Source organism: Petromyzon marinus, chromosome 16 (assembly GCF_048934315.1).
Source record: "Petromyzon marinus isolate PM22_M1 ecotype Great Lakes invasive population chromosome 16, UKy_Petmar_22M1.pri1.0, whole genome shotgun sequence".
NCBI lineage: Eukaryota > Metazoa > Chordata > Hyperoartia > Petromyzontiformes > Petromyzontidae > Petromyzon > Petromyzon marinus.
Window position 1 is genome coordinate 8,181,891 of NC_133682.1, and position 27,595 is coordinate 8,209,485.

Consider the following 27,595-nt stretch of genomic DNA (forward strand, 5'->3'; position numbering starts at 1 on the left):
TCAATTTGGTGTGCGTTGATTATGGAACCGTCTATCTTGAATACTTAGTGTGTTTTACTTAAGGTTAAATCAATAACAATGGCCCATAAAATGAATGTGAAGAAAAACAACAAAGCGTGGAAATTCTAGATTTGAAGCTTTCGTGACTGCAAGGATCCATACTCTTTGGTTCTATTCGGTAATGTCACGTAGGTAAAAAATTAAAACAACAAAAATCACGACGTTTCGGCCACAACACAAGCGGCCTTCATCAGGTGAAGGGACCAACCTGTCCAGTGGACAGCGTTGGAGTGAAGAAAGCCAAGCTGCTGGTCGCCTCCCTTTAAGCTGTGAGGGGGCAAACAGCAAATTAAGTCTTTAACATTTCCTCTATTTGATTAACGATGGTTTTCATGAAACCAGTTAATATAATTAACCGAGAACCACTGTATAGGGTATGCAATTATGTAAGGAGTAGTGCCACCTCGTACCTGCAAGAAACTGTGACCTCGCCTCCTGAGCATTTGTCCTGAAATGTGGGATTGCGCGCGTGGCTCGAACACACGTATCGCTCACACGGGCATAACCATTGCTCTGTTCAGACTGCTCATTACTGCCATATCCATTGCAGTGCCAACAAGAAATTATGCCCCTTTTTTTGCATCTGCATTTCACGGCATTTGAACCTAATTCATGTGAGCGAATAATGAGGGAGTTATATACAGGCTGGGAAAGAAAAGGCGAATTTGTCCAGTGAGCGTGCTCGCCAGAATAGCCCTTACACATTTGTCTTGGAGCTCCGTGTGCTAAAATGTTCTTCCCACATTGGGTTACACTGTCTTGTGTTGTACAGGCATTTTTTCAGGTCAGAAATATGATTCTCCTGATCCGGATTGTGTATCACTGGGCCCGTATGCATGTATAGCATCTCGAGATGCAGCTACATGTAGACCCTTTGTAAATTCAGATTGTATTGTTAAATGTATGTATCCATAATACAGGGGTTTTGGGTTAGATCGCGTAAATATGTGTCGTTAAATTGTATGTATGTTGAACTTCTTTCACACCATGCTAATCGGAGCTGCTGAATTTGTAAGTAATATAATTACTGTAACTATTTTGCCAGCCTCACTTTTTCATAACTTTGGCCCAGGAAGTGAGACTGAAGTCTATTTCAGTGCTTTATTTTTAAAATCCATATATGCATACATTTTACTCGTAAATAATTATACATCCTAAGCTTGTACCCACAAATAGCAGCAAGTGGCCTTGTTTTTTTCTAGAGTCATCAAGAGGTGACCTTGCGGTGTATTTTAATAGAGTTGCTTGTGGTAGAGGGGGGCCTTGAGCTCTTCTTAGAATGTGAGGGGCCCCACTTTCCACACGGGACATTCTGGCAGACAAGGTACAGTCGGACCTTGAGCCCACAGATTTTATTTTGCCAGCTTCAAGGAACCGTCAAGCGCTTGTGAGAGATTCACACGCGTATTCCACTGACATACTTAACCATCTGAATACCTCAGGGTTTTGGTGGTGAGTAGCTTAACCATACATTGGAAATTATGCCCATATGTCCTCTTATGTAAAGGTTTTTAAGGCACGTTTTGTCAATTTAGCTAACATCTTGCAGTCATGTTTGTTTGCTCAGAAAAAACAAATGGAAGCCTAAATGTTTTAATTGATGATCAGTTGTTTAGATGTGCGACTTTATATATGTTTACTTTAGTGTGTAAGTCATCGATATGTGGCTGGAGGTAGAGTTGGTCTGCGCCCTCTGCACCCCTACCAGGTGGGATGTGTGTTTCAGGTGAAGCACACTGGCGCGAGAAGTGAGCGGTGCGTGTTTGTTTTGCCTGCTTGTTTGTTTACCATGTGGGCGGTCGAGTGGTGATGGCAGGCGTGTGCCCGCGAATCATGGCATGCGTTTTCAGGGCCCTTCACATCTGGTGCCTTGCTTAGGGCTCACGCGCAGCCAGAGAAACTGACTTGGACGTCATCGTACTCCTCGGCAATGCTCTGGGCGAAGGCCTTCCCGTGCCGTCGCCATCTCACATGGATCACAAACCATCTCGCTCCTGCACATGAGCTAGTCGTATTACTCCATCTCTGCGGTTGTTGTCTTCCAGGGTGTGTTCCTTGCTTCGACTTGAACTAATATATATACACTAACATATCACTTTATGACTTACAAGTCTGGCTTCTCTGTGGTGTCTAATGAAGAAAACATATATTCTTTGGGTCTGTCGGTAAAGTCACCTAGATAGGTTCAAAGAAAATAACAAAAAAAGAACAAAAAATAATTACATGTACAACAGCACCGCACTGTTGCATGCGAGCGCATGGGGCAAACAGCTACCCACGTGAATGCCTTCGCATGTCCGCACTGTCGTCAGCACTGGGCGGCCGTACGTACCGTACCAGCTCCCTTTGTTGAAACGGCCTCCGTTTTTTTGTCACCAACGCTAATTGCCGCCTATTTTAAGTGTCCTTATTTTTTTTTGGGGGGGGGGGTGCGGCACATTGTTGCTGGATCCCTGCCTTTGCCCCCTACCCATTGTTTATTAAGGTCCTGTTTCTGTTCGGCATTATAGCGCCATTTGTCTGAGGTGTCTGGCTTTAGGGGCTGCTTTCGCATGGTGGCAACGAACAATAGGCGGGACTGTGCCTGTAAGACCGAATTACAGGAGTCGGCAAAAGGCAGCGGTAACTCGAGACCGCGAGGTCTCTGGTCCGACGAACGAGTAAATACCAACCAGATTGGAATGCCGATGAGATCCAAATTCCTATGGCACCCATTTTTATTGCGCATGATACCGTACTTGAATAGTTGTGCAAGCACAAACAAATTTATGAAATTAACATCGAAATGTCTTTTGTAACATTTTGTGGAAGAGAAGGGGGACAAGGCATGATTATGTTGCTACAAAAACATCCCATCCGTTTAACAGATGTGTTGTCACCTTTTTATAATTTATACTTGTTATTTACTATAAACAGTCTGTAATTTGTTTAAATTTGTTTGAAAATATGTAGTTAACTCTACTAAAACATTTTTTAACGTAACATTTTGTATCCAGCCACATATCGATGACATTCGCATAGCCGCCACACCTTGAAATGTTTCACAGGACCCTTAACAACAAGAACGTTTGAGAATAATGAAGATCTCGCTGAGTTAATCAAGTATGATTAATTTTACAGTATTGGGGTAGAGAGGTGGTGTAATGGTTAGTTCACTACGTTATGAACCTGGGTACCTTAGTTCGATTCCTGTCCATGACTACCATCAGTGTTGAGTGGTGCCTCAACTAGTTCTATACTCAACCTTTCACCAATCTACATTCATTATCACGATGAGGGATGGTCAAATACCCCCATGACATGGTTTGGGGAGGACGTCCTTAAGCAGTAAATGCAATAAGGCCAATACATGATTTATGTTTGTACAATATTAATTACAACATTAAATCTGCACATGGGAAAGCATAACTTCCCCACACTTATTTTTCAAGAGGATCTTGCTTGGAACACTGGGCCAATTCCTATTCCTAGCTGAGTATTCCTATAATTAGAAAATTATCAAGGCTCGCAGTAGTTAGATGCAAAAACGCTGGCCCCATGCACTGCCCTCCCCGCATCTCAGAGCGCCTGAACGTGTGAATCACCAAATTTACACCGAGGCAGGAGGTGCTTTTATGGAGTGATATAGACGCCTGTAAATGCTCAGCGCCTTAGCATGGGACCGTGAAAGTGGCTTGAGGGCGCCGATTGCCAGTGAGCGAGCGGGCACAAGTGACGAGGACGCCCCAGGGCCGGCTGGCCGAGCGACTTGCTTGAAGTGAATGGCCGCTAATTAATCTCCTTTTAAAAGTTGTGTTTGTTGTCTGTGAATTGCACCTAGCAGGATGGAGGGAGGCCCAAATGTTTTCACTCATTAAATAAATGAGGATTTCTTTTAATGTTTCTTTTTTAATGCGGTGTCTTTAACGTGCTGCCGAGAAAAAGGAATACGAGCTCGTGATTGCCTGGGCTAATTGACCCTCGCCCTCACCGTTGCTCATGAGCACCACTGTTTTACTCTGTTTCAAGCGTGCGTGTGTGTTTGTCGCTCTGGATGTCCATGTGAGCTTGTGTTGTCTTTTAATTATCTTTGCATACATATAGCAGTTCATATCGTTCTTACAATCCGTCAGTGATTGGAATTGTTGTTGCGGTCAAGCCGTACATTTTCCAGGCTTACTAAAGAGTTAATGTATTTAGAAATGCAAGTGCAATGTAGCCTGTGTCTACAATGCTTTTGAATCTCTGTCTAAGGGGCACATTCCATTTGATAAGACGCCACTTAAGAGATAAGCAAATGTACTAGAGATTTACATGACACTTAAACAAGTAAGATGCAATGTTCAGCTGCTCAAGGCCCTTTTTGGTTCATGACATTCCGTATATTCCTCGTGAAGCCCTTTAAAATGGTGTCTCGATCACCGTCTATGGTTAGTTACATGGTACACAACATGTAATGGTAACAAGACTGTGGGAGTTTGAATGTTTCTTGATATTTCCAGCTTATGCCTCTTGTTCTTGTTGGCCTCTGGAATGTTATTGTGCTCTATTTTTTTCTTTGTGTTGCTTTAATTCCCTTTGTCGTTGACGTTTGGGTAAATATTTATAAACACTCGTAAGGAGACTGCAAGCGGTGCTCGATTGGTGGCACCCACAACAAAATGAATTCCTCACACAGGAAAGCCTCACCGAGTCTTAGAAACTATTGTGATACTGGATTGGTAGTGGTGCACAAGCAAAATAACCCAAGCACAACACAATTCGTCAGTAATTCTGCCCTAAAGTTGAACATTCTATAAAAGGTGACAATTCAGGCAATAACCCTTCAGCAGAGAGATAGAGAGGCCCAAAATGTTGAGTGGTTAATAGTTGTAGACTACACTATACATACTATGGGAATTGAAGAATATATCGTGATTAACAGTGTTATAATTGGCATATTACCCATTATTATATATCTATTTCCTGTCATTGGCTGAAACGTCAACAATTACATATTATTAAATGTCGTTTTTACTCTTCAGGACAGTTTTATTGATGAATCTGTTTAGTTTGTTGAGTCTTCAAGACTTTTCTGGAAGGCTCTTGCCAAGGGATGTTAGGCTCCACAACCAAGTGTGTTCAGATAATGTTGTAATCAATGTGACACACATTCCAGTTTGCTTACAGTTTTTTTTCCCCACATGCATACATGAGTCTGTGCTCACGAATGATGTTTGCTCCGTGTGTAAGTCCCAAATTCACCCAAAACAGAGGGCTTTCTACGCAGTTGGAAAAAAATCGCTCAGATGTGTTCGGATCGGCCATAACACAGTGGTGTCACAGCGTCCCATTTCTCAAAGGCTTCCACAGTGGCGCATGCTACAGCTGTTAGGGATTCTAACGAGGAGAAACACATCGCCACAAATACACAGCCAAGCTATTGACATCCCTTTGGGCCACCGCGTCCCTTGTTAATGCAGAGCCCATTGCTAGTCATGCCCCCCTCCCCCCTCCACCCACTCACATGCATTCAGCGCACTGCATGCGACTCCAGCCTTCCATTAACTGTAACCTGTGCTTTAACAAATGCTAATGAGGCCAAACCAGGCCCCATTGTCCTCCAGAGTAAGTTTATATTGGCAGCAGGGACATGCACACTATTCGTGTGTTTAGCGGATTTTATTTTCAATGCCAGTTTTGTTGTTGCTGCTTAAGCCTTATTGTGTGAGTGATTTGTATTAAAAAAGATGGGTATTTTGTGTCTTTATGGTCAACGAGTAATACAGTACTGTGGAATTTTAAGTGATGCGTTGTTGTATAAGTAATGTAATACCTAAATATAAGTGAATTTCGATTAAATCTACTGGCTAAGTGAGCCTCGACTAATACAGAACCACATGGGTTCTACTTGATGATAGCTTGGCATGGACACCTTAAAGTACATCGGTACTAAATATTAACGCATTTGTCATAAAATAGAGCCTGTAATAATTAAGGCTTAAATGTTGCCCTCTTTTACTCCCAACAACGCGCAGTTTTTAAATGTGCCCTCTTGCCAGGTCAGACAAACATAAGTGAACTCCGAGTGAGCTGTGGATCTTAATCATCCTCCTTTTCACTCCTCCACCCACACTTTACTCCGGTTTCCTCCCACATGAAGCCAAAAACTCATTATCGCAACTGTCAAAACATCCCAATGTAGTGGGACTCTCCTAAAAGCAAAAGCTCCTTGATACATGATTGACATTATGATGGTGATGAAAATTCGTTCATACATTATTATACGTTATTTTTGTTCGCGTGCTTTACGCCGTTCTTTATTCGTGTTAGTCGACAATGGCTTTATAATGAAATGTGTGGTATATTCATTTGAACACTGCTGCATGGCTGTATGCAGCTGAAGGCTGTTTCCTGTTCAATCTTCGTTAACTTTTTGGGAGGGTCGGCGGTGGGGGAGGAGGAGAGATGTTGAAGGGCAGCCAGAGGGGCGTGCTTTGAGCTATGGTAGTGGATTATACCATTTATTAGCAGGGGGTAGAATGTTCTGAAATTTATTTAAAATAAATGTTAGTTTGCTTGAAAACACATTCAATATCAACATCTTTAAGGTATTTTTCTCTTGTCCGTACGCCTATTAAAATAAGTTATCATCATATGTTTGTGTTCTGAAATTTGAAATAAGTTTAGCTCTCTGACTTACCACCCCTGCAGTGTGGACTTGGTATGGCCCACGGTGTTTTTTATTATCACTCGCTGGGCTTACAGGCTCGCAGATCAGAGACAGATGGCAAGCTGTGCGGAGGGTGTGCTGCGCTATTCCGTGTGACTGCCCCTATGTAAAGATTATTTTAATGCAGCTTCTGATTTAAGTCCAAGTACTAAAATACATAAATCCCCAAAGGGGACAACAGCATTCGTTATCCTTTTAATGAAAAGGCAGTAAATACTAACACCTTCCTCCCCCCACGACCTAAAACATCCCAACTGAGAAGAAAAAAAAGTTGCCTTGCGATGGAAAACGTTTGAAGACTGGGAATAATTTTTTTTTTTGCAAAAGCGCTGGGAAGCGTTGCTGTGTTGGGAGCGTTGCCGACGGTGGCTGCTTCTCTGTTCGGTGGGAAGGGGGAGCGCACGAGCGAGTCCAAGTGAATGTCTGCCGGAGCCCTGCTATCCGCCGGTTTCGTCTCTCCTCACGGCTGCGTGAGGAGGTCTCGCTCCCTGGGTCACGTCTGCTCCGCGATGATTCTTCCAAACTCACGTAAGCGCCTCCACATTGCTCGAGCCCCCCGTAACTTCCTCACGAATTTTTTTTTATTAACCACCCCTTGTTATTATCAACGCGTTCGTGGGCTCACAAGCTGATGTGTGCCCCCCCCATCACCCCACCTACCCGTCTCCTTCCACCCCACAGGGCCCTTCGTGCTCTCGGGATCCGTTCCCATCTCTTAACAGGATGCTTGAGTGCTCTATTCCTGTTTCTTGCTTCTGCTGAAGTCAGACCTTTGGGGGGGGGGGGGGCGCAGTTCATGGAGCGGGTAGAGGGGAGGATGGAGGTCTCGGGAATGAGGGGGTGCTGCTAAGGGGTGCAGTTTGGAGGATTTTCACCGTAACAATTGCTGGCTTGGGACTCCAAAACGTCTCGCGAAGGGGGCCCAACCATCCCGATTTGACTGACCGTTTTAGTTTCGTGTGTGGGGTTTTTGTTGTGTGTGTGTGTTTGCTTTACTACGTTTTTAAGATGTGCCTTTCGCCAGCTGTCAAGATGCACTGCCGCGCAATAACGCCTGCGAGGGGGGGGGGTGGAATGAAACGTTCAGAAATAGCGCGATACCGTTCACTTTAATCGCGTTAAAGGATTAAAAAAATGGGGGGGGGGCGGTCGGTTTAGTCTTACAAGGCTTGCCAGCAATGTTCTGTGCAAGAATTCATGTGTGAAGTTCAATACTCGTTATTTTAAGGTCTAATGAGACTTTTAAAATCAACGGTTAAGAAATGGCCCGTTGCGAATAATGTAAGGGCTTGTAACGTTAATAATCGACTTTCTGTCCCTTGTAAGTACTTTTAACACTTTAAATGTTGCCGTTAAAACATCTGTTGTTGTTCTCACTATTCAGCAGTTCTCCTCACAAAGCGTGTACAGTCATTGATATTCAACAGATTTGAATTAAGTGACTTTGAAAAAACTTGACTTGTTGGGAAAGGGTCCAAAAAATGCGATAGTAGTGGTGGTGGGGGGGGGGCGCGGTGGGAATTTTTTTTTTAATTTTGTGAGTGCTTTAATTGCGCAGATACTTGGCAGTAATTTACGAATTTTTTTGTGTTTCTTCCTGTGAGAAAATTGCTCGATGCGATCTGTATCGCGTGGGATGTGGCCCTGTGGCTGGAAGGGGGGGACCGTGAGCGCTGGCAATCCGCGGGAAGGATTTGACCGTGCGTGGCCACACGACCGCCGTCTTAGGGCGGCCGCGTGGCCACGTCGGGAATTGGCTTTGGGTCAAGAGTCCCCTTTTGTTATTTACAACCAAACAAACCCCTTTGGTTTGCTCGGCGAATTTCACGCAAAATGCGCCGTTCAAAAGCGGACAAGAAAGCAAATAAGTAGCAATTCACCAACTCTGCAAAGATGCGTGAAGAGATGCGTTGCTTGGAGTTAAAACTGAGTGACAGAAAGAGAAACATGTGGATTAGAGAACTTGTGCAGAATAGAGACAACGTTCATCCTGTACGGAAAAGTAAGTAAGTAGGCTTTGGGAAGGACTCATCGCTCGAAGTGACAATGGCCGATGGTCAGGAATATTTATGGAGTAACAGCCAGGGAATGGAACGTGTCCAAAAGTTCATCCATTTAGGAGATTCAGCAGTGCGTTCAGCTTGTGTATGGGTACAGGATTAATTGTTAGATCGCTAATCTGTAATTGATCGTGATGAATTTGGAAGTCTTTTATCCAGCAGTAAGGTTGATCATGGCTGGTGATGTTGATATTGATGCATTCAGTTAAACACAATGTGTGTGTGTTTATACCACCAGAGCATTTGCAGCCACATCTGTTTCACTCGCAAGTCACAATTTGGTAGCTTTTATTTTGTTGCTGCTACAATTGTGGGCACAGTCCCGTTGGTACAGCTGCGATTGTCATGCTGAAGAGTCTCGAACCATGAGTAAAGAGGTGGAATAAACCGAGCCCAATGTAACCGAACCCCGGTGCAGTGGGAGTTGACATCCTAATGGTCCCCTGAACACCGTTTCATCACTTATTCACCCGTGTTAGATCCTCAATCCCTCTCTGTCTCTTCAGTTGCTGCTCCTTCTTTTCTGTGAGGAACCCTCTGTAGTGAATCAACCGAGCAGTGAAGAAAGTGGAGAAGTGCGAATTTAGCGATAAAAGGAACAATAAATAAGCGTCGCTCAGAAGGTGCTCGGGAAGGTGAAAACAAAGACGTCGACCCTGTTATTAGGTCGTGATGGTGCAGCGCATCTAATGACGGTTATTTTCTCTGTGCTCCTCGGTGTTTTAAAGGGGAGGGGCTTGGTCCTACTGCAACTCCTGTTGATTTCGTAATGCGTGGCCGTGTCAATATATGGGTTATATACTCACGATCTAAATCATCAGCTTTGATCTATCCACTACTGGATACAGGCCTCCCCCCCCCCCCCCCCCCCCCCCCAAGTTGTAGCCATCTCTCATCGTCTCGCGATGCAACGATTTGGCTCGCTCCTGCACATGAGCTGATGTCCACCGCTCCATCTCTGCGGTGGTCGGCCACCTGGGGTTTATTCCCTCCTGTGTGTGTAGCGGCTAGCGCGCTGCGCTACGAACCTGGCGATCCGAGTTCGAATCCCGCTCACTGCCAACATTGGTGACGAATATCTGAACCAATCCTGGGACAAAGGCGGCCGGGTGTGGTGCTAGCCACCCCACCCCCCTCGTGTGCCGTCTTCATAGGTGCTCGCTAACAGCACTTCTCCCAAGGGTGTGTTACAGCTACTGTGTGTGCAGTGGGAACATTTCTTAAAACATTGTACTGTATTAATCAGATACAGTAATGAGGGTGTAAATGAGTCGAAATGAAAATGTTTTAACTTTAGGATATTCGAATTTCCACATTTTGGTATAATGTGTAAACCTGCAATGATTCATCTTCTTTGGTTCTTTCGGTAAAGTCACGTAGAATGAGAATAAAATAATAAATTGATAAAATAAAATAACACAATAATATTCTCATTCTACGTGACTTTACCGAAAGAACCAAAGAAGATGTGTAAACCTATTAACCTCTGTCTGGATTGCATCATCATCATCAATGCACTCATTTTATTATACGAATGCTTGGTTAATAAGAGGCATTTGAACAAAGCTAAACTTTAAGCCTCCTGTAAACTTTAGTATCTCTCAATATGTTCCAGCATCCATTGTGTGTATGAAATATCCGTACACATATAGGACACATGACCTGTGCGTGTATATGGAATATATGTACACACAGGATATTACATAATCTACGTGTGTGTGCAGTATATTACATTTATGAGCTACAGTACTATATAGTGTCAATATATACGCACAGGACATTCCAGTATGTGACTAATTTGTGTATATATACTGTACACTAGTGAATGAGCTTTATTACGCTTGGTCTTTGAAGGCAAAAACCACTATCAAGCAAAAGGCTGAGGAGCAGGGAGGAATTTCCTCATGTGCTCTGGAATGTGACTCAGTGATGTGGGCTGGATCTGCTCTCTGGAAAAGCAGAGGGGTAGGGTTAGCATAGCTTGCAGTGTCTTGTGCAGGAGATTTGTGTGTGTGTATATGTTTGTTTATGTTTGGGCTGGTGTGCATTGGTTATCAGGAGGACCTGGGTTCGATTCCCAACAATGGTTTACATCCACGGCTAGAGATAGATGAACCGGTTCTGGGCCTCTCCTAAGTTAACTGAACCTTCACGAGTACCTGATTGCTTTGTGTGTGTGAACATCAGCATTGGGGAGACAAAGGTGGGCGGGGGTGGTGCTGCTACGCCTCCCCCTTGTGTGCCAGCCTTAATAGGTGCTCGCTAACAGCATTTATCCCCACAGTTGCTAAACGGTACACGGGGTATCTTTGTCAGGCAATGCACTGCGGGTCGGTGGTGAGCGCTGCGGGTGGGTGGTGAGTGGTGCGGGTGGTGAGTGGTGCGGGTGGTGTGCGGTTCGAGTGGGTTGTGTGCGGTGCGGTTGAATGTCGAGCGGTGCGAATGAGTGGTGAGCGGTGAGGGTGGGTGGTGTGCGGTGCGAGGCTCCGCTGCTGGGCTAGAGGGTGGGGTGGTTGAGAAGGGGCGGTGATGCGATGTTGCACGCCACGGATCGGAAGCCGCGCCGAAAGCCGCTGCCATCATGAAATCGTGGGAGGAAGACGGGCCGGATTCCAGATGTGAGCGATAAGCGGCGCGCTTGCGTCAGGGTAGCCAACGCCACCACTGCTGACATCCGGGCCAGCGCACCCCGGCCAGCGGGACACCCATGCCGGCAACCCCTGTATGTTTGCACGAGTGTGGAGCTGCCCTGCTTTGCTTAGCCAGGGACACTTGATGGAGGGCCATTGATCTGTGGAGCGTGCATTCCTGTAAGCCCAAAAGTAAATAAATCAATTCATTATCAGTCAACACCATTGAGGGCATCAGAGCACTCCCAGTACTAGCACAGATCTGACCTGGGCTGGTGGGCAGAGAATGTATAAAACGTGGCTTGGCTGAGACTGTAATTATTGCAGTAATTGCCTCGTCTGCTTTGGGGACTTTTGCTTGTGACCCCTATGATAACGGTTTAAATGCATTCCAGTGTCTGGCACAAAATGAGTGTGCGATGGTGCCTGCGAGTGTGGGGAAGGCAATAAAGACGGCTGGGCGTGGTACTCACTACCGAGTCCCCCTGTGTGCGCTGGCCTGGGAAACAAGTGGCCTCTTCGAAGCACTTTCTCTCATTGTCCAGGAGAACTGCTCGGGGGGGGGGGGGGGGGGGGTGGCATTTATTTATCTACCGCACCAGTATTTATTTTTAAACTGCGCCAATTTGTATTAAGTTATACTTCAACTTTGCTTGGTGTTAACATATTTCATGAGCATAGTCTGATGTGTGTGACATGTGTACATGCCCGTAGGCAGTTTGTTTTAAGAGACTTAGAATTACAGTTCATATACTTAAGGATCACATTATTGTGCTCGCAATGCATAGAGCTCATTCACATTTGCTAAAAAAACATCCTTCCCATATATTTCTCCAACCTCGCCTGCCTCGGGCAAATGTGAGCATACAGAACATGCACTAAACCCAAAAAAAAATACTGCACTTGTAAAGGTTTCACACTTTTTTAGATTTTTTTTTTATAATCGTCAGTAGTCTGCATTGAAACCTAAAAGAGTGTTCATACATTAATAACTGCAGGAGTTCAAAACAAACGATGCCTGTTTTGGTTGCATGAGTTCTTTGTCTCCAGAGTCTCAATCTCCCCACTGTTACGTTAGCATGCTTTAGTCTGGCCCTATGAGCCTCGGGCATTTTTTCTGAATGCTAATAATCCTGAGACAGATGCATTTATTGATTGAAACATGTGGCTACTCCCCTCCGTGGCATTGCCAGTGCTTATTTTATTTACTTTTTTCTTTCTCGTCTTATTTTTGTGTTTATATTGCAAACGGTATTCTGATTGATATCTCGTGCTGGAATGCAGCCACATCTAGGCAGAACATGTAACTCTCACAAGCCCTTTGTCTTTCCCTGTGTGGTGCCTTATCTCTGTAGAGTTAAACATTCGAAATGTTTTCAGTCTTATTTGGGCAGCTTCATCCATAAATAAATATAAGGCGATCATTTTGACCGTGACACATTTTGACCCCGAGCAAAACCCCACATTTTCTGACGTTTGGCCAAACACAAAATGTCTGCAACAGAATCCCAAACAAAACAACAACTCCGCACACTGCACAGAATATCTCGTTTTTATATTCTGGGCTGCAAAACAAATCAAGTTCCCGCAGGGCTCTTGTGTTGGCAGTGGCCAAAGGCAGTGCGAATGATAGGACTTTAGGGAGACGGGACGGGTGGAACAGGGAAATAAATTGGGTACAAATTAAATATCAATCACTCGGTTCTAGGGGATAAATATACAGCAGGTAAATTAAAGGGGACAACTGAAGAGAGGACAAGACGGTCTGTGAATTGAGCACACAGGGAAGAGGTGACAGGAGGGTTGGCTGGCAGGTGGGAAGGCCGGCTTGGGTGGCAGGGGAAGATGGCGAGATAAGATTGGCAGCGGCGTTTGGTGTTTTGGGTGCAGAAAGAGTGGATGTGGGTGAAGGGGGGCGCAGTGGTAATTATCGGAAATTAATCCTGTAAGTGAGCTGCAAGCAACAAAGCACGCTCAAGTTACGCAAACCCGTAATTTAGCAGAGTGCTTGTCTTTTTAGCGCAAGACAACCCTTTGTGCTACCCCATCAAAATAATATCTGTTTTTCACTGACATGACATTGAAAACGGGCTCTGGCTGTGCATGAATATTGTGAATTAGTTTACTGATACAAAAAGTAACGTCTGAGTAGCTGTCTGCATAGTCTATCCTCGCGGCCTTTTAAAGTCAAAGCAAATGATTATGATTGTTGTTTTTGCTAAAAAAAAACGATCAAGCCACCAAATTACAGCGTGAACCATAACGGTGAGAGCTTGTCAACACAATGTACACTCCTCCACGATGGATAGGGTCGGGTTATCTCAGAATTTCCCTGCACAGCTACATTCTGGTGTCTCAATGAGCAAGCGGGCGGGTGGCTTGTGGGCTTGTGCAGCAGCACGGCTGGACATTGGCTGGACGCCGAGACTTCACGCGCCACCTGCGCAAAGACTCGCCGCTGCACGCCCCATCACGAGCCGCGGAATGTTTGCTCTCCGGGCCCCACAATTGTTGGGCTGATCCTTTCCGCTTTTATCTGTTTGGTTTGCAATGGCAGGGGGACTTGAGGGCACAGCAGTCCACGGGCCTTGCTGCTGCGGTATTTGTGAGTGTATCTGTATTAACAAAAAAGCATGGGGTTTAGGATGGGCCTACCCTGCCTGTCTCTTCCCTCCCACCCTCCATCCCCTCTCCCCTCCTGTGTGGAGAAGGGACAAATCCTTCGGCTTTGTCGGGAGCTCAGCAAGAAAGCTTGTTTATTTGGACAGCCAAGCTCCAGGGCGAGCTGCTCATTGTGCCCTGCGTTGTCCTGCCGTGGCTCTGGCCGTTTAGCAGTCCATTCAATTATTCAGTCATTCGTTCTGTCATTCATTCTTTCACTCCAAATCAGCCATTCATTCTTGCATTTGTTAATTTAGACATTGTGCTCCCAGCACGTGCCCAGGAAGGAGAGGAAGAGAAAAAAACGAGGCCACGGAATAATAACTAAGCAGGCGGCACTTTCTGTGTGGAATGTTTCAAATCGTATTGGCGCATTCCTGCCTCTGTGAACGAATGTACTTTTACTTTCATTGCACTATTGTATAGACAAGTTATTAAACTGCGCATTGAGCTGTCACCAGGGAGAGGATTACATTTAAGTAGTGTCTGCTCTTACATAACTCTCTTAAATGGGTTCATCCATACTCTGTTATATTTCCTACATATTTTACTATTTGCAGGAATTTTAAATAGCGTTGGTTGTCTTTGCCATCTGGAATCTCTCTACTGCACTTTCAAGGGGATTTTCTTTTAATCCACAGCATGTAATGATTTATTGGTGACCTCTGTAGTTCACTTGATCTCCCCAGCATTTTTTTGGGAATCTTTAATTTCCGCTGCTTGCCTCTCTCTCTTTGCTTTGATCTGCTTTGTCCCGAGTCATAGTGCGTGTGTGCTCGTGTGCACGTTTATGTAATTGTTGCGTGTGTACATTATAATACATTTACATTTATGTGTAAATACATAATATTCTCTATCTTGTCTGGTTTAATGCATGTTTGTTCAGTGTATGTAAATTAATATGAGGGAATGTGGAACAGCATGCATGTGTGCGTGCGAACATGTGTCTGTGTGTATGTATGGAAATGTGGCTCAGTAATTCAGAAATTCAGACACTGCACTACGAACCCAGGTAATCCGGTTTCAATTACCTGTCATGGCTAGACTTTTCCAAGGTCAACTCCATCTTAAATGAGTACCTGATGCCAATGTGTGACCATCAGCACGAGAGAGACAAAGGGTGGCCTGTTGTGATACTGGTCACACCACATCCTCATGTGCCGTTCTAACCTTTAATAGGTGCTCCCTAATCTCACTCGTCCAAACAGTGTATGAGGCTGAACGAGGGATCTATGTATCAGCATGTCTGTGTGCGAGTATGTGGTGAGCACATGCGCAGTGATGAATGCTTTTCTCGGATGGGCCGGCTAGGGGATGCCAGTGTGTGTGAAGGGAGCCACCAGATGGTGCGGCAGTGAAGGCACGATGTCCAATTGAAAACATCCAGGCCGAGGCTTGGTGGACGTAAAGCTTCAACAAAAAACACACTTCCCATTGTATACAGCTGAACAAATAATCACCAAAAACCGTATTCCCCAAAACCCAATTAGTCACTGCAGGTGGTCTCGTTCTCTGCAGCATCAACTGTACATGCCTGAAAAAATATATTTCAGTAAAATAATCTCGTGTATTGATGAAATATATATATAACAATTGCAAAGGAACATTTCAGTCGTGACGTGAGAGGTTCCTTGGATTCTTCTGAGCTTTCGTGGCTTGTAGCCGGGACTAAGGGGGCATCCACGTAGCGAGACATGCAGGGATAGGTGCGCAGAGCGCCTGGAAGTGGTGACATCGCCCCATATGCTGTTCCGTGGCCCCTTGCAGTGACACAGATGGTTTTGTTCCCCTCTGTCTTTCATTTGGATTGGTGGCGTGTCCTTCACCCTGCATTCAGCAGAGCACTTGCATATTTTGTGTGCGTTCCTCTGACTCGTGCATGCGCTGACATTTAGTTGTCAAACAACGGTCATTGCAGAGCAGTACAGACACTGTGCTGCATCTGTGAAGTTGCCACCGGTTTAGAGAATGTGATGATGTGGTGGCACAAGTGGTTAGCGCACTATGCTATAAACCCAGCCACGGCGAATATCAATGGTGAGTGATGTTTGAACCGGTTCTAGGCCTGCCTTTCAACAACCCGCACTAATCGGTGTGGTGAAGTATGGTTAAACAACCTCTGTGACTGACATGGTGTGAGAAGGCCTTTATCCAGCAGTTGATTGTCACATTTTCTGCACATAAAAACAAAATAAAATTACCCATGTTTCCATGCGTACCAATGAAGAAAATATTACAGTTTTTCACTGCCCACTTTATATTTCAATGCAGAATTCTGGTGAACAAGAAAGGACAGGTAGTGTGGGAAGGTGCGGGGAGTAGCATCATAACTCTTGATGCGCCTGCCTTGCTGTCATGTGCTGAGTGAATTATGGGTCTGTCTATTAGGTAGACATGTTTGTTTAATTTTATGGCTTTTTCGACGTGGATGGATTAGGCTGCACACAGTTGCTTCACACGCAGACCATATTTTTCATGTTTCAGGAAGTACAAGTCATTTTCTGGGGGTGGATTTTGACTACATTCAGTACATAGCGTTCTACCTGCAGGAAAGCTGTGAAAGCAATAACGTCCATTGGCAGATTGTAAATGAAGGCCCTGCCTCCTTTTTGGAGAGACGGCACAGTCTCAGCCGAGTTTGGCCACAAACCACCAAGGTAGAGTCTAGGAGCACGGGACTCGCACCAGTGAAACCTTGGACCTCGGCAAACATCACTGCTCCTAAAAAATTATCAGCTGCACCAGTGAATAAATAAAAGTGCTCATTACGGGCAGCTGTTAACATCCCAAGCTGTGTTGACAGGCTTTGGTTAGCTTATTTTAATTGGCTGTAACGCCTGTAAAATGGAATGTCAGCCAACTCTTTTTCATGCCTTTTACCATCCCCGTCTCAAACTCCCCCCCCATCTCCAACTCTCATGTCTCTCTTTGTCTTCCAATTGCTTTTTAACTCGCGGCGAGCACTGTGCGGTGCCACAAAGCGGCACTCTGCTGTGTCACTGCGGCATGGCACCAAGTCGCCTCTGCTGTGTACCGCTGGCAACTGACCTCTGCTTCTGTGCCAAGCGCCATACCCACTCCGGACAGCGGCTGGAGATAAGCATTGTGGAGCGTGCTTATGAGAGAGCCAATCAAAATGCCACACGCTTCACCACACCCCAATTATCTTAGCTGATTCCCCTACAACGCCACACGCCAACCTCAACCTCATTATCCCATAACGGGCTGTATGCCACAATTTTTTTTGGAAATATTTTTTATTTTTGTAAGGTTAATCCCTCTTTTTTTTTTGGTGTCTGCCCTGTCTCGCTCCCTTTGGCTCCCCCCTCTGCCCCTCCCTCCCAGTAGGGTCAGCTGAACTAATTGACCCCCCTCCTGTGCTGGGTGCCCAGGTTTGGCAGTCAGCTGTGCTGAGGAAGGGAGGTTGCAGGGAGGGCGGTGGGCTGGGCTGGGCTGAGCTCTTGGTTGTTGCCTGAGGGTTTATCGACAGAAACCGCCTGCAGACATCTGTTCACCATTTGCCCAAATGCTTCATGTCTTGTTTTTTTTAATTTTGTTTGTGCTGTTTATTTATCTTTTTGGACAATCCTGTTTGTGGCTGCAACTGTTTGGTGATGTCATCCTTTTTTGTTGGTGGGTGGTATGCAAAACAGAACAATTTGTGTTTTTCTATTTGTCTCAGAAAAAATATTGATGACTTCAACATCACAACTTGTTGTGGCCAAAGCTGCCCTATTTTTGGGGCTTTTGTATAAGCAACGATTGAGCTGCACTGCTTGAGAAAAGAGAAAATGCTTTGCCTGGGTTTGTGCTTACTGCTATGATATACAAAAACATATTCGTACCACATGTTTGGAAAAAAAACTGAAGTCCACATATTGCTGAGACAGACTCAGAGTTTGACTTATTTCAGCTGGTAAGGGGACCCTTTGAGCTTAGCAGCTCTTTCACAAGGACGACCGCAGCCCAAGGTTGTCGGCGGTGGCGACAGGTACAGCACATTGCAAGGGGAAAATGTGCAAACTAACATGAGTAAAAACAACAATTATTTACACAAAACCCACGGCAGAACTTGCTGAAAAGGAGATCAACAATAACTTGTTCTTAAATACAAATAAAAACAGTGTAATAATCTTGAGACCTGTGTAATGTAATTCCTGAGTGACTGCAATTTGCACCTCCAAGTCTGTTTTTGTAGCCACAATAACACATCTAAAATGTGCAATTATTGGTCAAGGAAATACATTTACATGGTTTCCAGAATGTCCAATGATCTCATTGGCCACCAATTGTGATGACCACTGCTCAGCTGGTGCCAAGGCCTCTGCACTAGAAACATAGCGAAGGGTTTGTTTTGGGTTTTTTCTGTGTTAATGCGTACACGTATTTGCCCTGCTGCACCACCGGTGATGAGTAGTTGGGCAGAGAGGAGGATTCTGGGGTTGGTGTGTCACGACAGCAGGAGTAGGTCGCAGCGGCCTCACTACAAATTTAGTGCGCAACACACATCGCATGCTTTCTGCTTTCGGCGGTTCGCTTTCTATGATCGTGCTTGTCTCATATGTAGAACGCATTTGTTTTAAATAATATAAACAATAACTGGGTAAGCGAATGGAATTTATGAATGTTTCAGATCTTATTTTATCCCTGACCGTCCAGTTTGACCACCATCATATTTGACCACTACAGGGAAGCTAAGATATAAGAGATTTTAAAATGAAAGAAGTTATCAAATAAAACCAAAGATGCGGTTTTAAGTGCCACAATGTTGGGCCTTTTTGCCATTGTGCTGCATTTTTGCTCTCGTGTGAAAAAGCAGAGATCTGTCTTTGGGAGGCTTCTCAGCTGCTTCTTGCTGACCAATCTGCTTTTCAAATCTAACAAATAATTCACAATTCTGTGTGCAAGAATGTTCTGTAGGTGACAATAATATTGCCTAATAGTGAACCCATATATCTGAAACAATTTAAGGGGTGTTTATATATTTCTTCACAAATTGACATTATGTACCATAGTGACCGCATAATAGATTACTTTCCAAAATAAATATTTTCTGCTTCTCGACTAGCTAAAATTGGGACTCATTTCTACATGCATATTTTAGGTTGTCATAACTGGCACTATTCAAGCATTCTTATATTGGGGAGCACACACACACACGTTGCCTGGCTTCCCAGGCTGGCTTCCCAGGCAACATATCTGTTGACATAAAAATGCCTGTGGCTCGCTAGCATGTGTCATTACAGCTTTGTAAAATTCAAACATTTTGTTCTGCGGTTGGAATATCAGAGCTGAAGCCCAATATTCTTAATTTACAGTTTGATTGCAGAACTATATTTATTTATTTTCCTACACATCTCGCATTTCTTTCCCTCCCTGCTGCCTTTTAATTAGGGGTGTTCTGATTCAGCCCTATGACAGTATAATTGCACCAATAAAGTATGAAGAATGGAACACCGTGTCCTTTGAGAGAGGGCTCGGACGTTTCCTAAGATTCGGATGGGCGGCACACTGTCAGTCAGGTTTATTGCCGTTTCTCTTCTGGTTTGTTTGTTTGGGGCTGAGCCAGATCTGAGGTAGAATATGGGAAAGTGAGTGGTAAAAGGGAGTGAGTGAGCAGGTGGGTGGATGGCGAACTGGAGGACATGTGGCATCATTGGGTTGCTTTTGTGCCATTTTTTTGGATGTGGTGGTGGGATCTCTTAGCGACTGGCGCGGAGGCACACGAGGACAGACGTAAGATCGTTTTGTATATTAACATCTGCTTTGGCTTTTTATAAATGAGCAATGAAAAAGCCAAAGGGAACGGTATTAAATAGGATCTGTATATATTTTTATAACGCACTTGTGCAGTCTCTCATGTGCTGTCTCATAAAATAATAGCTTGCATCCTTAAAAGTAGGATTGATGTATTATATTTTACAGAATGTTTCTACTCATAGTATATAGAAAATAGTGGCTTCTGTTGATGTTCCTGTATATTTTATAATTAGGTTGATGATGATGTTAAAGTTATAAAAGTTATGACAATTTTAATGGCGAATTGAAATTGACAGCTTTGTAAATAATAAAATTGCGATTGATAAAGGCAATATAATCATTGTCTTTATCAATGTAGTCCCATGGGGCATTTATCTTCTGGGGTCGCACACATGAAATTCTGGGTGATTTAAGGTTTAAGTAAAATATATTGGCTTCTGAGCCGTCTTGTAACCATGTGCTTTGCAGTGTTTAGGTTTGAGTTTGGTAACGTCTGGAATTATTTTCCATGTGCCAAACAGGTGTTTCATCCCCCTTAAGCCACCAACCCCCATCAGTCATTGACCGCTGGATTTTAAGCATCTCTTGTTAATGCCGTGTGTGCTGGCTGATGATGTACAGTACTTCTGGCCATTGCATCCAAGGCCGGGTAATGCATAAGTTCTATGTACCATTTCGTTAATTCCTCATAGTGTAAATACCTCATAGTGTAAATACCATATTGTGTGTACGTTTTAAAAGTTGGTCTCCATTTAAGATAGTACAATGACCAACCAAGCCTTTGGAACAGCTCTGTAAATTTTCCAAAAAGCAACGCACGATCGTAACGCGCATTTGAATGTGTGAACATACATTCCTACAGCCATACGTGCTCAAGAACTACACGTGCACTCGCATAATTGCGCGTGTTCGCGGGCGTGCAAGCACTCGCACATTGGTACGCCCGTGCGCTTGTGTTCTTGCGAGTGTGCATTAGTACTCTTGTGTACACACGGACGCTGTAAGCTGTGCGTGGCAGGCATTTAAAATATGTAATGCCCCGTCCGGAGCCTCTCCTCTGGCTGAGTACTTCTTTTTGTTCCACCTCGCTGTTTACATTGCAAAGAGCATTTTTTTTCACCAACTCACGCCAATGGACATGTGCTTCTAATGCCACCACCCTTCCGTGAGTCTTTAAGCTTACTACTTGCCCTCAGTGCATGCCTGAATGGGTTTTCTCTGAAAAAAAAAAACCCTAAAAAATATCCGAGAAAAAAATAAGAATTTTGGGAATTTCAGGTCAAACTGGCCATAAGAAAACGGATGCCATGGAGCTTCTTTGAAATGCATGATAAATGAGCTGTGTAGGTAGGAGAGGAAGCACGATAATGACACATGCAGCCAGGCCAAACTCGCACTGAAATATTTCACTGAAACTCAACGTAATTTCAGTCAACGTGTTTTTGTGTTAAAACTTTCCACCGCGTGCTGCCGAACCCAACTGTGTAGGCACATTCCAGTTTCTTTTTAATGAAGCTGTGGACAGTTTTATGGCAATTTTTTTTTTTACCGGGCCTCGTTTCGCACTTGAACTTTTACGTTCCACCGCACTCCAGACCGGCAGTCCTTCACCAGCTCGCACGCAAGTGGTTTTCATTTTCGACGGGGAAAAGTGGGTTTTCATTTAAGTGTGCACCTTTCAAAGTCAGACAAACTGAGACGTATATTAGTGCCTCTTTGTCCAGAGCACGGAATGCATTCTCTTTCCACACTATCTGTCCATGCCACGAGCCAGCAGTCCCTTTCCTTTTTTTACTTTAATCCTATGAAATTCTCCCTTGAACTGTAAGCTTCTATTCCATGAATCTAGGTTCGATTGTAGCCTTCAGGGGGCCCTGCTTTCCAGTAGTGTCACTTGACATCTGCACCTGTCAGGGCCCTCCCGCAGGGTGACGCTGTTTGAAATGAGCAACCACTGAGGCCCTTTCGCCATTGCTTATTCGACCTATTTATTTGACTTAAATATATATTTATTGGCCTTATAACAATAATGACGTACCAACAATCCATATTCATTTACAAGGCAGAATCCGCTCTTTTAACCAGTCCAGATTGGTTGTTTTGCACAGATAACTTGTTTTTTCTGGCGGCTTAAAAAAAAGTATTGTTATCACTTTTAAATTATTTTGTCTGTGCCAGTTTATGTAATATAAGACGCATGAAACTTGCCACCAGCATCGCATTAATGTTGAATATATTTTATGAAATGAATGCCAATGTTTCACATCGTTACCCTTCTTCACGGACGAACTCTGAAGTTCAGCCTTCTCGATTGCAAGTAGTTTAAAAACAAACTGTTCATTTTTACTCATTGGCAGTTGAATATGGGAAATAATACACGTGTGCTTTGGCAGTCGCATACTTGCAATACTTGGCCTGCTCTACTTACAAGGCCGAGTCTTAAATCGTCTTGTTATTCTCTTACTCTTTTTCCCTATTTAAATTTCTTTCCTGCTCTCCATTAATTATTTAATTCGGTTATGTCTTATTATGATGGAATTATTTGCCCGTGGTCGACCTTCCTGCCCTGGATGTGATTTATGTGCGGTTCCTGCTGCTCCCCCCCCCCCGTACACACCCTGTGCCCTGGCTCGTGTTGGAACTGTGCCGGGGTGAAGTGCCGCCTCTCTCCGGGCAGCTCTCCGTGAACTCTCATCTCCCCAAGCTCCTCCTTCTCTTTAAGTAAAACTCCTGCGAGACATTCCAGAGCGCCATCCGGATGGCAGAAAATAACAGCATTTGAACAATAGCAGGCGGGAAAAAATATACATTCGGTCTGAACGCTTTACCACGGAGGTCGTGGCCACAGCAGAGCCGGCGAGACAAAGGCATGTTTCACGTTTATATTTTTAACTGGTATTGTTTTAGATTTATTTTTATTTATTTTCCTTCTCTGCCCATCTCGCCATCTCTGTTTTTTTAATGGGCGCATTAGTAAGCATTTTTTTTATAGCTTTACAATGGTGGCAAAATCTAGAGAAATTTGTATGAATATATCCACTCATGCATTTACTTTGTGTAAGACTTCTAACATGCAAAATTCATGAATGCTTACATACAGTGTACGTACAGTACAGTATGTATGTTTATCGTAGTGTAATGTTTAACACTGCATTTGCAATCCAGAGGTTGCCGGTTTGAACAGTTTGGTCCTTCAGCAGTCGAAACAATGGGGCAAGTTTCTTTAATCCCAACACCTCCGTCCGCTTGGCTTTAGAAATGGGGTTAACCACAGATGGTCAAATCGGCTGACGTTTGGTCAGCATGGAGTAGACAAATACCCTCCAGAGGGGGTTTTATAGACCTCCCTCTGGTGGAGGCCCTTTTCCACGAGTGAGTTGAGAGATTTTGCAGGACTGCACGTTTGCCTTTCAAATGCACAGTGTATATTATGCAATAAGTCACATATGGGTCACTTCAGCTGTTGACACGACCTCGTTATTGAGGAGGTGCGAGCTGCTTTGGCATCGACGTTAAGTGCTCTGCTTGCCACTTTGAAAGCGCCGCTTTGTTTCAATTAAATGGCTCCAGGGTCACAACGCAATCGGACACGAAGTAGTGAATTCCACTAAACGCAGAGGCTCGCGTGGAAGCCATTCATGTAGCGGCTCCTGTTTTTATTGCATCCATTACTAACCAAATACATGGGCCTGAATGACACGGCTGTTTTGCAAATTCAGAAGCTCATGGGTCACCATGGCTTCGGGTTTGTCTGCGAAGTTGCCGTCGAGCTGCGCGCTGTCTGGGCTTCGATACGGGAGCGCAGTAAAGTGTGAAGCATGACTGTCAACCCCAACGCATCGGCACGGCAATGTCAACGCTGTGATCTTCAAACTCGCACTCTGCCATTGCCGATAGGGCCAGGATAAAAGAGAACGGGGACACGGTGTGGGGGGGGGGGTGCAACCTCTGCAGGGAGGGGACATGGGGGAGCGGGCTGGTGACCATGGACCAGTAGTTGTACGGTTGGCAGCTACAGCGCAATTCCTTATACAACAAAAATTGGAAAAAATAAACTTTTAGATAAAAAAAAATATCCCCTGTACTGTTTGGCTTAGCATTCATTGCAGCCTTTGTTTATTAGGAAGTGCATAATGGATTTATAGATTGCAATCTGCCCTGCTTAAAGCAGGGATGCTGGCTATGAGGATCACGCCCGCACTGCCCCTCTCTTTTATGCCCATGTAAAGGCTTTTGCATTGTGGGTAAACATTGCCGTCACCTTGGAATAATGCTGCTCCTCGCCTGGCACTTGGCAATTGTGTAAATAAGTCGGCGCATGAGAATATATTCCATGTGCCACCCATGCATCTCAAGTGTGCTGGGTCCTGTACCCAGGGAGAAAAAAAGGAATGTTGCAAGGGAGAATGCTAGCTAACAAGCTGGCTAAAAATGTCCCATTTAATTTCAAAGAGTTACATTTTCTCGTGGGTCGTATGCTGGGTGAATACTGGGAAATTATTTTGTACACAGAGGTTTGTGCACCATTTAATTTTGCCTGGGAATATTTTCTCTTACCACCTTGTGAAGGGACCATGACGTTACAAACTGAGGGACCTCTTCTCTACCCACGTGAGACTTGAAATGAGCGTTTTGTGCAGTTTGATCGACATTAGAATGGGATATGCAAATGTGGCTAGGAGTGCATAGTGCTGGCCATACATCCCTCTCATATGCCACGCAGCCCTCAATAAGTGCTCGTTAAAAGCATCTACTGTGATAGCATAATGGCTAAACGGGGGATCTTTGTCTTGTCTCTTTGTGCCTACAGAGCTGGAGGCAAAGGAGGCGTGCGATTGGCTGAGAGCAGCTGGGTTTCCCCAGTATGCACAGCTGTATGAGGGTAAGATGCGCACACAAACACACGCGCAAGTCTTTCTCAAAAGCATGCTCATGTAATGCATGTGCAGGTGTGGACGCGGCAACGCACGTGGTAACTCGCGGCAACGCACACGGTAACACACTCGGGGCGACACAAGCATGACAGCTCGCTGTGATTGACTGAGCAATGATGACCCAGAAAAACAAAGCTTTCAGCACTGGAGCTGTGATGTGTTAATTCGGGTATTCACATGCTCAATACAACTAAAAACACAAGAATGTATCATTATGTAATTGTCTTTTAGATTCAGTTTATAGTATTTGAGCTATAGCCCATATCAACAGGAATGCGCTGGATCTCGTCAGATGTCAGGATTTAGACAGGCTTGAGCCTGGATAGTGCTTGGATGGGCGAACATCATCCAAAACAGGTGTTGTATGCTTTGTGAGCTATGTTGTGGATAGCAGAGGGCAGTGCAGAAAATACGTTCTTATACCGTACGCATCTATGCTCTCTTTCTTTACCAATCCGCACTGAACAGCGTGGTGAAGTATGGTCAAGTAACCTCCATGACCCGCACAGCATGGAGAGGCCCTTCCGCAGCAGCGTAAAAGTGGCTGTACATATACAAATAGTGTTGTCTTTCTGTCTACATCACAACGTTCATATCTAACGAGTTGTCTCACCGTTTTCCCTATGCTGGTATTGATGGAGTTGTCGTGTTTGTGGCTATTCTGTCTATAGACTCACAGTTCCCCATCAGCATAAGGTCCGTGGTGAAGGACCACGACTTTCTGGACAGCGACTCCATCGAGGCCCTCTGCAGGTGCGCACGTCGAGTGCAGAGCTCTCGCCGAAATATTTATATCCACGGAGAGAGTCGGCACACATTAAGCAGGCAAACACAGCTGCGAATGGAAACCCCTTTTTTCTTACTTCGATCTCAACTTTGGCTTGCTAGCCCAACCTGCCTGGGGACTTATGAATTGGAATTGAATTAAAGACAAAGACATCCGCAAAGAGTAAAAATAACAAGCAAAATTTAACCGCAGAAAGTAATTAAATTATCTTGAGATTTCTGAGAGTCGGCACGTTTGTTTATGGTAAGTGAGAAAAAACTAGAGATTGGTTTAAAATTACTGCTGTGTCCTGGACCAAGTGGAAAGTCATTTGACAGCAGTAACATAGGTTGCCTAGAGGAATTTAAATTGTGAATCTTAATAGCCTGCCTACAGGCAAAAGCACATTTTGTTTGAGTACAGGTGGTACAACTTGCTGCCTAATAAAATCTGCGGAGGATTTTTCTTCAAGTATTGCAAGAGCCTTTTGTAAGCCACGTTAATGGTAACTGCATTTATTCGCCTTTTGTTTACAGCATAAATATGCAAATGTGCCGCACTGGTTTACTCTGGGCACAAGGGGCCAGAGGTGGTGGCATAAAGATTCTTCGCATAGCTAACAGGAAAGACTTATCATCTCCCCCATCTCTAGTCCCATTGCTTAACTATACAGCTGTCGTACATCGTGGTGTTAGTTTTATCTTGTGTCAGGTTTTATTGCGTTAGTTTATTATATTTTATTGTTTCTATGTCCACATTTTGCTTGGGTGAAATAAAGGCCACTGCTGCCTTGGAATTTCGAAATGCACGCCGTGTTTGCTTTAGGCTTGGATTCTCGTTCGTTGGGGCTGTTGCCTGGAGGAGCTTGGAAACTAAAAGAAAAAGGGGAATGCGTGTGGACGTGCCGTTGACACCGTGGAGAGAGAGGGGCCTCTAAACCCACTGGAGGCCTTTCTCTCTCGTCAGGGCCATATTTACATTCCTTGCACGCTCCGAGCGCTCCATTTTCCGAGCCGAAGGCTGTAGCGTGATTGGTGTGTGTTTCGGCGTGGTGGGAGAGACACCTCGCTTGGCGGCCCGGGCTCCGAGCGCGGCTCATTAGCGCGAAGCGTGCCCTTTACAGCGTCCCAAAATTCCATCGGGAAAAACAATACACGTCCACGGGCGTGTGTTTGTAACACGCCTTGTTCGTGGCGCTAATGATGAGTGACGTCCTTCGTCTTGAAATAGAGGCTCCGTTCACGTGTGCTCATTTTTCTTGCAGTCGCGTGTATTTTTTTGTTAAATAATGGGGTTTTCGCGGCTTCACGGGTGTGTGGATGGTGTTTACAGAAGTGATGTGAGCTGATGCCAGCACCACGTGCGGGCAGCTGTTGGTGCGAATGCCCGTTTGTGCAGCGATGCGGCTTTAGTCGGGGTTTTATTACAGTGTCGGGCTGATCTCTCCCACGACCGCAGCACCACACGTCACAGCGTTTTGATTCGCCTAACAAAAGCAACTTGCAGAGGCCGTAGATGCATTGACTGGTGTGATTAGTTTAACCTGCGAGTCTCACCTGTGATTGCATGGACCAGTCCGTAAGCAGTTACTTTTCTCTCTCCCGAGACTCATCATGCATCTCCTTCTCTTGCAGGAGGTTGAATACCCTCAACAACTGTGCATCCATGAAGCTAGACCGAGGCTCGCCAAGAAAACGGGTAAATACCGAGTGCTTAACTTGAGCACGCATTACCTCCTTACACGTGTGCTTCCAATCCGGCCAAATAAAATCGGAGCTTGTTTAGGCTCGGTCTCTATGGAGATAGATTGCAAAGTTCATTTGCAAATGTTATGATTTTGTAATTCAAAAAATGTATCTAATTGTCATTCTCATAAATATTGGTTTGAGTTTATATCGATCAGTTCAATTTTAAATATCTTTAGTGATGTGTGAGCACGTGGCTACGTTTTAATTTTAAAACACTTGACTGCAGGCTGGTATCTCTGATGAGGTAAAAGCCTGCAGTAATGTTTTGGAAGCTTTGCAGAACCA

At 44.7% G+C, this 27,595-nt stretch overlaps 1 protein-coding gene across 2 annotated transcripts in view; it reads left to right on the forward strand.

Moving 5' to 3' along the window:
* Nucleotides 1-27,595, forward strand: part of DLC1 (DLC1 Rho GTPase activating protein) — a 153,357-nt gene that overhangs the window by 106,804 nt on the left and 18,958 nt on the right. Inside the window, exons 1-4 of one of the 2 annotated variants that reach the window (XM_032955276.2) lie at nt 6,546-7,279; nt 24,673-24,744; nt 25,468-25,549; nt 27,197-27,260. In XM_032955276.2, coding sequence (XP_032811167.2) covers nt 7,171-7,279; nt 24,673-24,744; nt 25,468-25,549; nt 27,197-27,260 — 327 coding nt within the window. In that variant the 5' untranslated portion in view covers nt 6,546-7,170. Of the gene's footprint in view, nt 1-6,545; nt 7,280-24,672; nt 24,745-25,467; nt 25,550-27,196; nt 27,261-27,595 lie in introns of those variants that run through there. The other variant, XM_032955275.2, reaches the window with a different exon arrangement.